This window comes from Cygnus atratus, chromosome 2 (assembly GCF_013377495.2).
Source record: "Cygnus atratus isolate AKBS03 ecotype Queensland, Australia chromosome 2, CAtr_DNAZoo_HiC_assembly, whole genome shotgun sequence".
NCBI classification, from domain to species: Eukaryota; Metazoa; Chordata; class Aves; order Anseriformes; family Anatidae; genus Cygnus; species Cygnus atratus.
Window position 1 is genome coordinate 9,169,538 of NC_066363.1, and position 13,103 is coordinate 9,182,640.

At 39.7% G+C, this 13,103-nt stretch overlaps 1 protein-coding gene across 1 annotated transcript in view; it reads left to right on the top strand.

Annotated features, from left to right (window-relative positions):
- Nucleotides 1–6,286: 6,286 nt before the first annotated feature.
- RNF32 (ring finger protein 32) overlaps nt 6,287–13,103 on the top strand; it is a 103,484-nt gene continuing 96,667 nt past the window's right edge. The window contains exon 1 of the mRNA XM_035570203.1: nt 6,287–6,714. Coding sequence (XP_035426096.1) covers nt 6,287–6,714 — 428 coding nt within the window. The remainder of the gene's footprint in view (nt 6,715–13,103) is intronic.

The following is a 13,103-nucleotide window of genomic DNA, read 5'->3' on the forward strand; positions in this document are numbered from 1 at the left end:
TAATTTTATTACTTACTGTAAAATCAGTAATATAAACAAAGCATATTAAGCAAGTCCTTTTACCTACAAAAAAAACGTATCACAACTACTTTCCTCCAAGATCTAATTAGACTAGGCTTTCATTTTCAAAACAGAAGAAAACAAGTTTTTCACCTGGGGTATGTATGACTATAAGTCAGCACCATACTTGTGTTTTTTGTTTGGTACTTTTGTTTATTTGTATTTTTCAGTTTGTTTTGTTTTGTCAAGTGGCAAATTTGCCCAGGTAATAAACAAAAAGAATGCACTAGTGATAGTACCTACTTAAAAGTAAAAACTCAGCTACAAATAAAAACATCAAAAGATCAATTGCCTGCATTTTTTAAAACAATTAAATGGCTTTTTTAGCCTTTCATACTGTACATATATTTTTACAGACATGCTGGCTAACCCCATAATATGCATGTATGCATGCATATGTTAAGCAGACATAGATCCTAGTGTTAGGCTCTTTATGTCAGGTATTATAACTATGACACAAAAACAAGTTCTAAACTAAATCTAGCATATGCAATCCTTGAAATAGCATTTTGTTTGGGGGAAAGAGTGCTTTGAATTAATGCTACAAGGGAGGCATGAACTTGCATAAGACCTTTGAGTTTCAATTTGTTATCTGTAAAATGGGAGAATAGTTACCTCCAAATATTGAGGATATTGCTGACATAAGAGATAAAAAGTCTGTTGAAACAAAGGTGAGTCTGTACTGTTTTCAGCAAGGGTTAAGTATTCATTGTTTAAGCAGGACAAGAAAATTAATTTCCTTGGCAATTGATATGCTGCCACTGCAGTGATAGACCAACATGACAGGTTGAAAGATCTTGTTATGAATCTCATCCAACATGATGTCTGGTTGCACACTCTGGGCTTCATGTTGAAAGTAGCGATTGACTTCGATTGTGTCTTTTCTGGGAGCCTAGCATCCATATCCCTAATTAACAGACTCTGGGAAATTTGTGCGTGCTTCTCGTGGAGCAGGCTCTGCCTGTCCTTGCATTTCTCCCAGAATGGGGCTATAAGGCTGAAAACTCTGGCTGCCCACTTTTATGAAGGGGTCAATTGCAATACACATTACTTGAGCACATTTAATGGCAGCTTTAACCTTTCCTGTGAAGAGGAAAATTCTCAACCTGCCTTGACACAAGACGTCATGCAAAGAGGAGGAAACAAGGCAACATATCTTCTTGTGGGAGTCATCTTTTGCATTCATATGCCCAGGCTTCAGCTTGCCTAGGAGCTTTGTAGCTCATCACTTGGTCTGCACTTACATGATTTGATAAGAGCCCTTATCAGCCCGACTGCATCTCCTCCTTGTAATTTAAGTCCCAAGTTCCTTGTATCCCACCAACTGAGATAATGAGAAGAGCAAGGATGGAGTGGTCTGCACCATCTGCTTAAATAAGCTTATAACATTCTCAGATGTATCAAATTCATATTCAGTATACTCAACTGAGTTTTACTGAGGTCCTCTGCTTTCACCAAATTCTCTTGTTTTTACTGTGATATGAGAAGAAATTTTTATATAAGTATGCTTAAAAGAAAGCCATCCTTGAGCTCTGGGAGGACAAAAATGTTGTCTTCACAGTTCAGTACTCTCTACCTATTTGCTGAGAGACCAGGAACAATGCAGGAAGCAAAAGATCCCCTGCAACAACGTGGGAGGAACTCATACCTACTCAGAGAAGTACAGGCTGAGTTTACTCATGGTCCAGATTTCCTCTTTGCTCCCATGTATCATTAATATTTCAGATCTCCTCAAAGTCAAAATACCAGAACATCTTTGTTCTCGTGAGAAATCCAACAGCTCCGGGGGGGACAAACACCATCTGGGGAGAAATCCAACCTCAAGGTGTTTAGCTGCAAATAGCTGCACTTTCTTTTTAATTTACTCATCACGTAATTGGGGGGGAAAGGGATGTGCGAAATATTGGTGAGTAGTGGAAAAGGAAGAAAGGCAAATTTTGTATGCTTCTGACTGGAGTTAAGGGTGACACAAAGGGGCAGAATTTTCCTGCACTACAGCTGGCAGTGTTCCTCTGTGCAGTTCCTCTCTACAGAATATTTAGGGGGAAAAAAATCCTTTCCTAATTTTCAGAAGCAGGTAATGTTTCAAAGTGCTTTTAAGTAAAAATATTTGATGGTTAGTATCCAGATTTCAGACAAAGACTGAGCACAGGAGGAGGTGATGGAGTGAGTGAGATGGAAGAAACCTTCATTTCTTTTATTACCTTCTTTTATTATTATTTCTTTTATTATTATTATTATTAACTATTAACATTATTTATTATTATTATTATTATTATTATTATTATTATTATTATTATTTCTTTTATTAACTTCTAGATCCAGAATTCTTAGGAGTAGAAATGACAGAACAATCTTATTCTTATGATAAACCTAACAGGTGACAGCAGAGGACATTTCAGCAGAAAACAAATCAACCAACTATAAGATCTTATTTGGGGGGATGGATTTTCCCTCAGGACACTACACAGCAAAAAAACTTAAAAGCATATTTTATTCCTGCTGGAGATGTGCTGAAGCATCTGTCCAGTCCTTAGAACCAAAGGAAAAAAAGAATTCGCAAGCAGTTCTGTTACTTCAGTTTTTCTCTGTATCTGACTCAAACCACAATTCAATCTTTGCAAGATCACTCAGCTCTGGATTTCAGAGTTACAGAACAACTCCTCCATCTATTCCTATTTCCAGCAAAGCTGGGCATTTCTCTGAAGTCATATATTACACACAAGCCCTGCTATTGCAACTTTCCCCCAATGTACTGTACTTCAAGCTGTAAATCACAACCACTACCAAAGTCTCATTGAAGAGATGCTTCAGCCCCTAGTGAGAGCAAGTCTTTTGCTTTTCTTAAAAAAAGCATAAAATTAGCATTTGCAAATTGACTATAGCGTATTTGTAGTGTCACAAGAGTGCCATCACTGCTTTTACTACTGCTGTATATTGGCACTGTTCTAGAAACCTTCCCTGCATATGACCTCCCTTACATTTAGCTTTCTGAAGAAAGAGAGGAGCCGGCATCACACGAGCAGGGCTGGAAGGAGCCCTATGACATCACCCGCACTATCTTTCTTCCCCAAGGTATCAAAAGAAGTAATTTAAGGGCACTCTGATAGATCAGAGATAGCCACCCAATTTGTTTGGAGAAAGTATATGAAAGCTTTCAGACTTCAGAAGACCAAAGAACAGGCTAAAACTTTCAGCTCAATAGCACTATTTTCTGGCATGTCTTTTTCTTACTCAAGCTCTGAAATACCTTTTCCACAAGAGTTTTGGTCTCAGGTTTATCAGGAAAAGATAGGCATTGAAACATTTCAAACTTACTGAAAGTATCTGTGCAAGACTGAACTTAAGCGCAGAAGAAAATGCAAAAGTGGGCAGTTGTGTTCTTGTTTACCCCAATCTCACCCCACCCACACGGTAGCACATAGGCACTATGCCGAAACTTTGTGGCAAGAGGCTATTGTGTGGGCTTAGAATAATTTAAGAATTGATTGTCTGTCTGTTTCTTGGCTTCCAGCTATGAAGTAATGTTCTGCTTAGAGTATGGTACACTGAAGGACTCATTACAGACTTTAAAGCTGTCTCATTTTCAATTATGAATATTAAAAATAAATGCTCTGAATAATTCCTATGTTATAACTAATATTCCAGGTTTTGGTTTGGCTTGTTGGTTTTTTTAAGATCTATTTTTAAAGACACTTTTGTAACTTATTCCTGAGGTAGTTCCTAACAACCAAATACTGTTCCTGTTTATATCAGTGGGGAAAGTCCCAGTGAAAAAACTAATCAGACCCAAGCTAATGAAAACAACACCCCCTTTAAAACAAAGCCCTAGCCTTAAACAATCTTCTAGCATTGCCTACTTGTGCACGTCCAAGACAAAAATTTTATAGCCTACTTGTTCCAACCTTAAAAAAAAAAAAAAAATCCTGATTATTTATTTATGCCCTCTTTGTTTAAGAAGTTAAATCCCCAGAGCATCTCAATTTAGATCAAAAGCAAGCTACCAAACTTCACCTGGCACACCTGTGCCGTGTGATTTCTTAATTACCTGCCTAGCATTCCCAGAGCTACGAGGCAGAGATGCAGGACTTGTTTAGCACATATTCAGATCTCTGAAACGCACCTTGTGTAAGAGAGCCTTTCCAGAATGCCCGAGGTGGTAACCAGCATTAAACAATCCTGCATCTCCACAGACACTTGCATTTCAGCAATTTGCTTTCTCAGAGAACTATTTTGGGGTGAGAAATGAGAGGAAAGGATTGCATTTATTTATGAGTTTCTTGGTGAAGGTTTTCCCCTGTCTAGTGGACAGCATGGAGTTTCCTTGTGCCATTAGACTTGAGCCTTGCTGCACTAAGGCCAAAGGGTAGGACCAGTCCTGTTAACCATGTTGTTATTACAGGTTGTTATTACTTACATTTTGTATGCAAAGGTACCAAGGGGAGAGCATGGTCATTTTTGTTAGACACCAGTCAAGCCCTCAGTTGACGGTCATGGGTATTAACCTAAAAAGATATACCCAAAGCAGGAAAATGTGGTATGATATGAACAAGGCTTGTCTGAGGGAGCACACGATATATTTTTTGCTGAGATACATCTTCCTCTTGGCCAGAAGATATTTTTACACAGTGATGAGAAACTGAGTTTATATATGAGATGTGACTGGCACTTTGCTGAAATGTATGACTGACCATTGATAACTGCAGACAACTTACCTGTAATGTTCGTTTTGCACATGCACTGATGATTAAATATATGCAGGAGAAGGTCCATCACATCTTAAACCTCCATAACACTGTACTGGTATGTCCCTATTTATGCACAGTTTTATAATTTAATAGGAGATTCACTATAATTTGTTGTTTACAGTGGTTTGGATAGCAATTAGGCATCAAACATTGCAGCTGCTTCTTTGGCTATTTGTCATTAGTGTAATTTCATTAATTGGCCAAGGCATTGACTCTGTTATCCTGAATGTAATTTAAACTGCCAAAAGCTGATGGCATCTCTGTTAATACAGTGAATATATATAACTCCGGCAAGAAGCTAAAGGCAAGTACTAGTCTTAATACTGTATGTCTCTACAACACAGAGAAGCCCTGATGCCATTAGGATTCTTTACATGTGAGAGATGAGGCAGATGACTTGAATGATACACAAGCTAAACAAATGCAAGTGTGACCCTTACTTTAAAGGCAGGTCATTTTTTTGACCATTAATGGGGCAGAAAAAAATAAATTTTATTACAAAAATGCATTTTTATGAAAAATTCTAAGAGAAAATATTTTCATAATGTTCATAATGGGCTTGTTTCATAATTCTATTTATCATTAAGAAACATTTCTATTGCCAAGAAAATTGCCCAAAAATTTGCCAAAAATCCCAACTGGAATCAGAGACACACTGGGAAGACTCTGTGCAGGATATGTTTCAAACAAAAAGAAGTCTCCAGTGGCAACACCATCCTGATATGTTTTCACTACAGGAAAACATGAGTCAGTTCATTTTAATTTGTAAATTTGTCAGTGCATGATAATTTCAAATAATTTTACATGGGAGATTGCATGTGGTCTTACAGTCTATACCAAGGAGATCTTCAGACACATTGAGATTTGGGTGATCAAGATACTTCTTACTATTTTATATTTAATGTCAGAACTTTAGTACACTCTTGAAGGCTCGACCATCATTGTGCTTTGAAAATAAATTTTCAGAAATATTATGAAAAATCCTGGGATATGAAAATATTTTTAAAAGCTGTGCTTCATAACAAAACACTTCCCAGCTTCCTCCACATAATAAAAAATAAACTGAGTTATCAACAAGAAATCTATCTGCTAAAAATTAATAAGGAACATCTGTTGGTCTACCGGGAGAGACAGTGGAAAAATGGGTGGGAATTTCCAGCTTTAACTATGCAGCCACTCCCGCAATGTTCAAGTCAACAGAAAAACCTATCAGCAGAACGTTAAAGTCATTAGCAGATTACACACACACACACACACACACACCAAGAGATAGATAAGATATCCATAATTTCAGAGATTTTATTTAGGATTTTCCGAAGTTCTCACATTAAGCTAAGTTCTCATAAAAAGTTTATATTTAAAAGCTACATTTTAAGGCTTGTAAGACCACCGTGTACCCAGGACTTCCCAGAGGGTAGCGGTCAGTGGCACAAAGTCTAGTTTGTTGTTGTTGTTGTTTTTTACAAAGGAGGCCAGTAATGAGCAGAGCACCCCAGGTGTCGATACTGGATCCAGTCTTGTTTAACATCTTCATTAACGATCTGGACAATGGGGTAGAGTGCACCCTCAGTAAATCTGCAGATGACGTGAAACTGAGTGGAGTGGCTGACCCACCAAAAGGCCATGCTGCCATTCAGAGGGACTTCGGCAGGCTGGAGAGGTGGGCTGGCAAGAATCTCATGACACTCAGCAAGGAGAAATGTAATGTCCTGCACCTGGGTAGGAACAACCCCAGGCACCAGAACATCCTGGGGGCCACTGAACTGGAAAACAGCTCTGTAGAAAAGGATCTGGGGGTGCTGGTGGACACCAAGGTGAACATGAGCTCACTATGTGCCCTTGCCGCTAAGAAGGCCAACAGTATTCTTGGCTGCTTTAGGAAAATATCACCAGGAGGTCAAGAGAGGTGATCCTTTCCCTCTACTCAGAGTTGGTGAGGCTACATTTGGAGTATTGTGCCCAGTTCTGGGGCCCCCAATGCAAGAGAGACATGGACATATTGGAAAGAATCCAAGGCCATCAAGATGATCAAGGCACTGGAGCACTGCTCCTGTGGGGAGAGGCTGAGAGAGATGGAATTGTTCAGCCTGGAGAAGAGGAGGTTTTAGGGGGGTATATCGAAGTCTATAAATACCTGAAAGAAAGGTGCAAAGAAGACAGACACAAGGTTTTTTCAGCAGTGCCTAGTGACAGGACAAGAGGCAATGGGCATAAACAGGAACACAAGAGGTTCTGTCTAAACACCAGGCAGCACTTCTTTACTGTGCGGGTGACTGAGCACTGGCACAGGTTGCCCAGAGAGGTGGTGGAGTCTCCCTCCTTTGAGATCTTCAAAACCCACTTGGACATGGTCCTGGGCAACCTGCTCTGGGTGGCCCTGCTTGAGCAAGGGGCTTGAACCTGGTGACCTCCAGAGGTGCCTTCCATCTGTGATTCTGTGACTGTAAACAAGCAAAGGTTCAAATTCACATACATTTTTAAAAGACTCCTAACATCAGCCAACTCAAGACAATTTGTAATGTCCCATAAGTTCATGATCTCAAGCCCCTTGCAAGGCATATTATAATGCTCTTTAGGAGTAGGAAAAATCCTTACGTTTGCCACTGGCTGAGGATACACACATGAGCTGATGCATGGTGTTTTGTTAGATTACAGTAATATGATTGTGACTCTGAGTCCTAAAAAGGCAATTAAAATTCTAGACTTAATTCTAGACTTAAGGCAATTAAAATTCTAGGTGAACAGTAATGCAAAATACTTCCAGCACACAGAGGGAGTCAACAGGTGATTTAATGTGAAGTTCTGCAGATACCTTCATAGTCTGACCTGAAAGACTCTGTAGAAGTGTTTTAAAGAGTGAAGATGAGAAGTTCTGATATGTTGTTCTCATTTACTCAGTAATTTTGAGACATTTAAAACCTTTTTTTATCCATAGTTTACAGAAAATTTATCCATTGCAGTTTATAAACAAAGTTTTCATCACGATTTTATGTAATATTGACTGCACATGATAAAGGTTTAAATGGATAAAAAAAAAAAATCCATCACTGGCTTTGCAGTTTTCTTTCTTACCAAACTACTTATTCAGTAAACAAATAGCAGATACTATTTGTAGGCACAAACAGTAGATTTTCCTAGCTCTGAGATGACTGCTGAAGTTTACATCTGTAAAAATTAGTCGAAGTTTAAACAACCTCTTGAAAATGTTTGTGGAATTCAAATAAATAACTGTAGTTATTTTTAAGCATTTTTTCTCATGGACATTTTCACTTAAATATCATCTACCATCATTGGCTAATATCCCTGCCTATCAGATATCATAGATATTCCACAGTTTCCATCATCCTGTATTTCCATGGGCTTAGATCATCTTAAAACTGAGTTAATTTGAAGGTACATTAGGCATAATGTATATGAGCTTTATAGGTATCACTGGTAGCATCAACAATTATTGAGATTACTTAATTCTTCCTATTTCAAGCAGGTTGGTGCTCCCAGTGTTGCAAAACATCAGGTGACTAGGCTGAATCTGACATGTTAGATGTCTGTCTGAGCTTGAAAGGTCTTCTTTGGAAAACTTCATCCAAAAGAGTTCCACTTTTTCCAAAAATGAGACCATGGAAAAATACATGTCTTGTCCATGTTAAAACTCTGTGGTAACCCCTTTTTTCAGAACTTTAATGCTTTTATGCTTTAGAAAAAATACTTGTAGAAAAAAATATATTAAGATGTGGCTTGTCCCTGAAACACATCTTTTATACCTTCTGCACAAATCTGCACAAAGAGACTATTTTTATCACCAGTGCAACCATTAAGACAGTGATAAAAGGAACACCAGCAAAAATGCAGGCCCTCTCCAGAAGGAAATAGGAGACCTGGTTACCCAGGTTATGGAGAAGGCTGAGGTACTCAATGATTTTTTTTCTTCAGTCTTCACTGGCAAGTGCTGTCACCACACCTCCCTAGTCACAGAAGATAAAGGCAGGGACTGGAAGAATGGTGAACCGCCCACTGTAGGAGAAGACCAGGTCTGAGAGCATCTAAGGTACCTGAGGATGCACAAGTTTATGGTACGTGAAGAGATACATCCACAGGTCCTGACAGATCTGGCAGATGAGGTTGCTAAGCCACTATCCATCATAATTGAAAAGTTATGGCAGTCTGGTGTAGTCCCCGTGGATTGGAAAAGAAGAAATATAACCCCCATTAAAAAAGAAAAAAAAGGGAAAAAAAGGAAGAGCTGGGGAACTACAGGCCAGTCAGTCTTACCTCTTTACCTCTGTGCCCAGCAGGATCATGGAGCAGATCCTTCTGGAAACATGGAAAATAAGGAGATGAATGGTAACAGACAAAATGGCTTCACTCAGGGCAAATTGTGTCTGACAAATTCGGTGGCCTTCTAAAATGGGGTTACAGCATTGCTGAATAAGGGAAGAGTAACTGACATCATCTACCTGGACTTGTACAACTCATGAAATTGAACAAAAACATGGTTGAGGTCCTGCACATGGGTTGAGGACATCCCAAGCACAAATACAGTCTGGGCAGAGAGAGGATTAACAGCAGCCCTGAAGAGAAGGACTTGGGGGTGTTGTTTGATGTGAAGCTCAGCATGAGCTGGCACTGTGTGCTTGCAGCCCAGAAAGCTAACCATATCCTGGGCTGCATCAAAAGCAGCGTAGGCAGCAGGGCGAGGGAGGGAATTGTCCCTCTCTGTTCTGCTGTCATGAGACCCCAGCTGCAGCCCTGTGTTCAGCTCTGAGGCCCCCAGCACAAGAATGACATGGACCTGTTGGAGTACATCCAGAGGAGGATCAGAGATGATCAGAGGGCTGAAGCACTTCTCCTATGAAAACAGGCTGAAGGAGTTGGAGTTGTTCATCCTGGAGAAGAGAAGGCTCTGGGGACACCATATAGCGACTTTCCAGTACCTAAAGGGGGCTTATAGGAAAGGTGGGAAGGGACTCTTTTACAAGGGCATGTAGTAATAGGACAAGGGGGAATGGCTTTAAACTGAAAAAGGGCAGATTTAGATTAGATATCAAGAAGAAATTCTTCCCTGTGAGTGAGGTGAGGCACTGGGAAAAGTACACAAAGAAGCAGTGGATGCTCCATTCCTGGAAGGGTTTAAGCCCAGGCTGGATGGGGTTTTGGGCAACCTGGTCTGGTGGGAGGTGTCCCTGCCCATGGCAGGAGGGTTGGAACTGGATGACCTTTAAGGTCTCTTCCTACCCAAACCATTCCAGGATTCTACAAAAACTGCAGGTCACACATGAACAATGGGTTGCCCAGGGAGGTGGTGGAGTCACTGTCCCTGGGGGTGTTTAAGGACAGGTTGGACGTGGTACTTAGGGACATAGTTTAGTGGGTGATAGTGGTGGTAGGGGGATGGTTGGACCATCTCGGAGGTCTTTTCCAGCCTTAATGATTCTATGATTCTATGAACAGTGGAGACTGCTGAGACCTTAGTCATTCCATTAAGTTACATCCACCATACAAGTTTCAGGTTGGAGCTACAGAGATCTGACACTGTGTTGTTGCTTTGGACAGCTATAAGCTACTTCCAGTCATTTTGGGGTACTCAAGATGCAAGAGGACAGAGTTAGTCATGCTTTCAACCTGCTCGGTACAGATTATGGAAATAGCTTGCTGAATTGAAAGCAAAAGGAGCAGGGAGAAGATAGGGGCCACTGAAGAAAACTAAACTGAGGAACAGTCTGGAAACCTAAAGGCAGCTTGGCATTTGCTTGGGAAGATGAAGAACATGGAAAGGCAACAGCTTACTGCCAGCTGCACTTAAGCATAGCATGGGAACTAGTAAGAAAGGGGACCTTGAATTAGGTGTTGTTGGGAAAGACTATTAAAACAATTAAGAACTGAGGGAGGACTAAAGATGACAGAGCAATAAACTGGGACTTGAGCAACAGAGAAATCTGAGAGTAGCAGGAAGAGGCTGGGTGAAGAGGTTAGAAGCAGTCAAATATTCCTTTTCCAGTCTCACTTGGAAAGGCACAGTAAACATGCTGGCATCTAGAGAAAAACTCAAACACCTCTCCTGAACCTGGAATGGAAAAGAGTTTGGGGGATTTGCCCGTCCCCTACCATCCTGAAATACCTACAAGATCCACTGACAGCTTGTCCTGCCGGCCTCATAGGATACAAGCTCTTCATGTTTTCAGCAGGACCCTGGTAACTAGTAATTATTAATGATGCTACTCTATTAACTGAAGTAACAGAGGTTTGAGTGGCCAACGCTGACTCCAGCTCCTGAGAGTCACTGTGATTCTGCATAATGTAATGCCCACTTTGGCAGCCTACTTCTCTCTCTCTCTTTTTTTTTTTTTAAATATGGAAAATTACACATCTCAAACTGTGTTAAAAGAATCTTGCAGTTGCAATCAGACATGAGGAAGTGCCAGAATCAAATTGCCTCTCTAGCCTTGATTCAATCCCTTTTTTGCATAGGCATTATCTTCAATAGCATAATCATATAGTTCTCCCTCAGCAGGGCACAAAATGGATGGCACCAGCGATAGATCAGGGGCTATAACAAAGGGCAGGCTGCTGCCAGTAGAATGTGTACTTCAAAAGCTGGATAGTTTGTAACATTTTTTAAAAGAGAGAGAGAGAAAGAGAGAGGGGATTCAGGTGCAGTAAAGAAAGAGATGCAGTGCGGCATGGCCATTCCCCAGGTATGACCTAGAGTGCAGACATCACATCAGAAAGGCAATAGGAGGAGGTTACAGCTCACAGCTTTTCTCTCTAAATCTGCTCCTAGGGCTTACCAGAAGAGGAAGGATGGTTTCACCACTGTCCTTGACAGCTGGATGTATTTCTGGTGTTAAGCTCCTATGCAAAGCTACGCAAGCAAATTCAACCAGATCTTTCTCTCACAGTTATAAATTATACAGCTTCATTTTCTGGGTCCCTGACTTGATGGTGTGGGGCCTCTGAGCTGCAAAGTGCTGAGCACTCACAGTCAACCATCACATAAAATACTGTTTAGTGCTATATGCTGTGCAAAGTCAAATGCTAACCAGCAGAAACTGGGCACTCATATTCAACAAACATTTCTGGCCTGCCTTCTTGCCCCGTCTGCAGAGTTGGGGCCTCATCTGTTGGACAATATCCCTCATGTTTTGGGCTGCTGTGAAAATAGATCCACCATTTTTTGCAAAACTCCTAGACAGAAGAGATCTGGAAGCTGTAGTAAAAGCCTAGAGAAAAATAATAAAACTCAATTCAGAAAAGAAGTTGACGGGGGAAGTCAGAGAAGACTTGAAGTCATATGCTGAATAGTGAAAATAAAATGAAATACTACTTATTCATTAAGGGAACATCAGCCAATCTGTGCACTGAACAAGGGAGGGAATCAGTAGGGGAATCAAAACATAAATCTGTAATTAACTACTACGGCCAACTCGTTATGCCCAAAGTAACCAAATTAAGATCACAAAGGTAGCCTTAATTCTGATATTCCTTGACTTTCATGGCTTGACTTTGCAGATTAGCTAACATATTTTGATGAAGACTGATTTGTAGATTTCTATTTGTCTGTGTATATTATCCACAACCATAATTTAAAGAATGTACCATTTAAAAGTCACTGAAATGTATCATTAGAATGATCGACATGAATTATGATAGAGATGGAAGTTCTTTGAATTCAGTCCTCAACTAGCAATTATAGTTAATATTTTTCCTTCATTTATTTTTCCTGATAGTATAGTTTGCATTGCCATGAGATGCTTTACGAATGCAATTTAAGTTAAAAGGAAATAAGATTTTGATTACAATTTATCATCTATATTTAGGAAGAATGTGTAAAACTCGAAAAAGAAAGTTTAAATTTGATTAAGAAAATCACCAGCTATAATAATTTCAGAGAATTATAACTTCATAACCAAACCTAGGATAAAAAAGTTGAGATGATTAACAGATTTATTGCTTTTCCTGTTTTCTATTTTTGCAGCAAATATCTATATTATTACACTCCTTGCAGCTACTTTTGGCAACTAGCTTGTTAGTACATGACTTTAACTGTAGCTCCCATTGAAAGGCGTATTTTTTCAGGATTTTTTGTCACATCATTAATATCTTCATTCAAAGATCATACATCTTTACTTCAAATAAAGCAGTCAACCATGCAGTAAACATCTTGTTGACCTCACTTACAAACAACCACTGACAGCTAGTAAAAGATTGAATAATTACCTAGCACCTGTCCTAACCTTCAGGAATATTTAGTTACATTTCATGTGCTATCAATTTTAATTCTTTTCCCATATTCAGAGC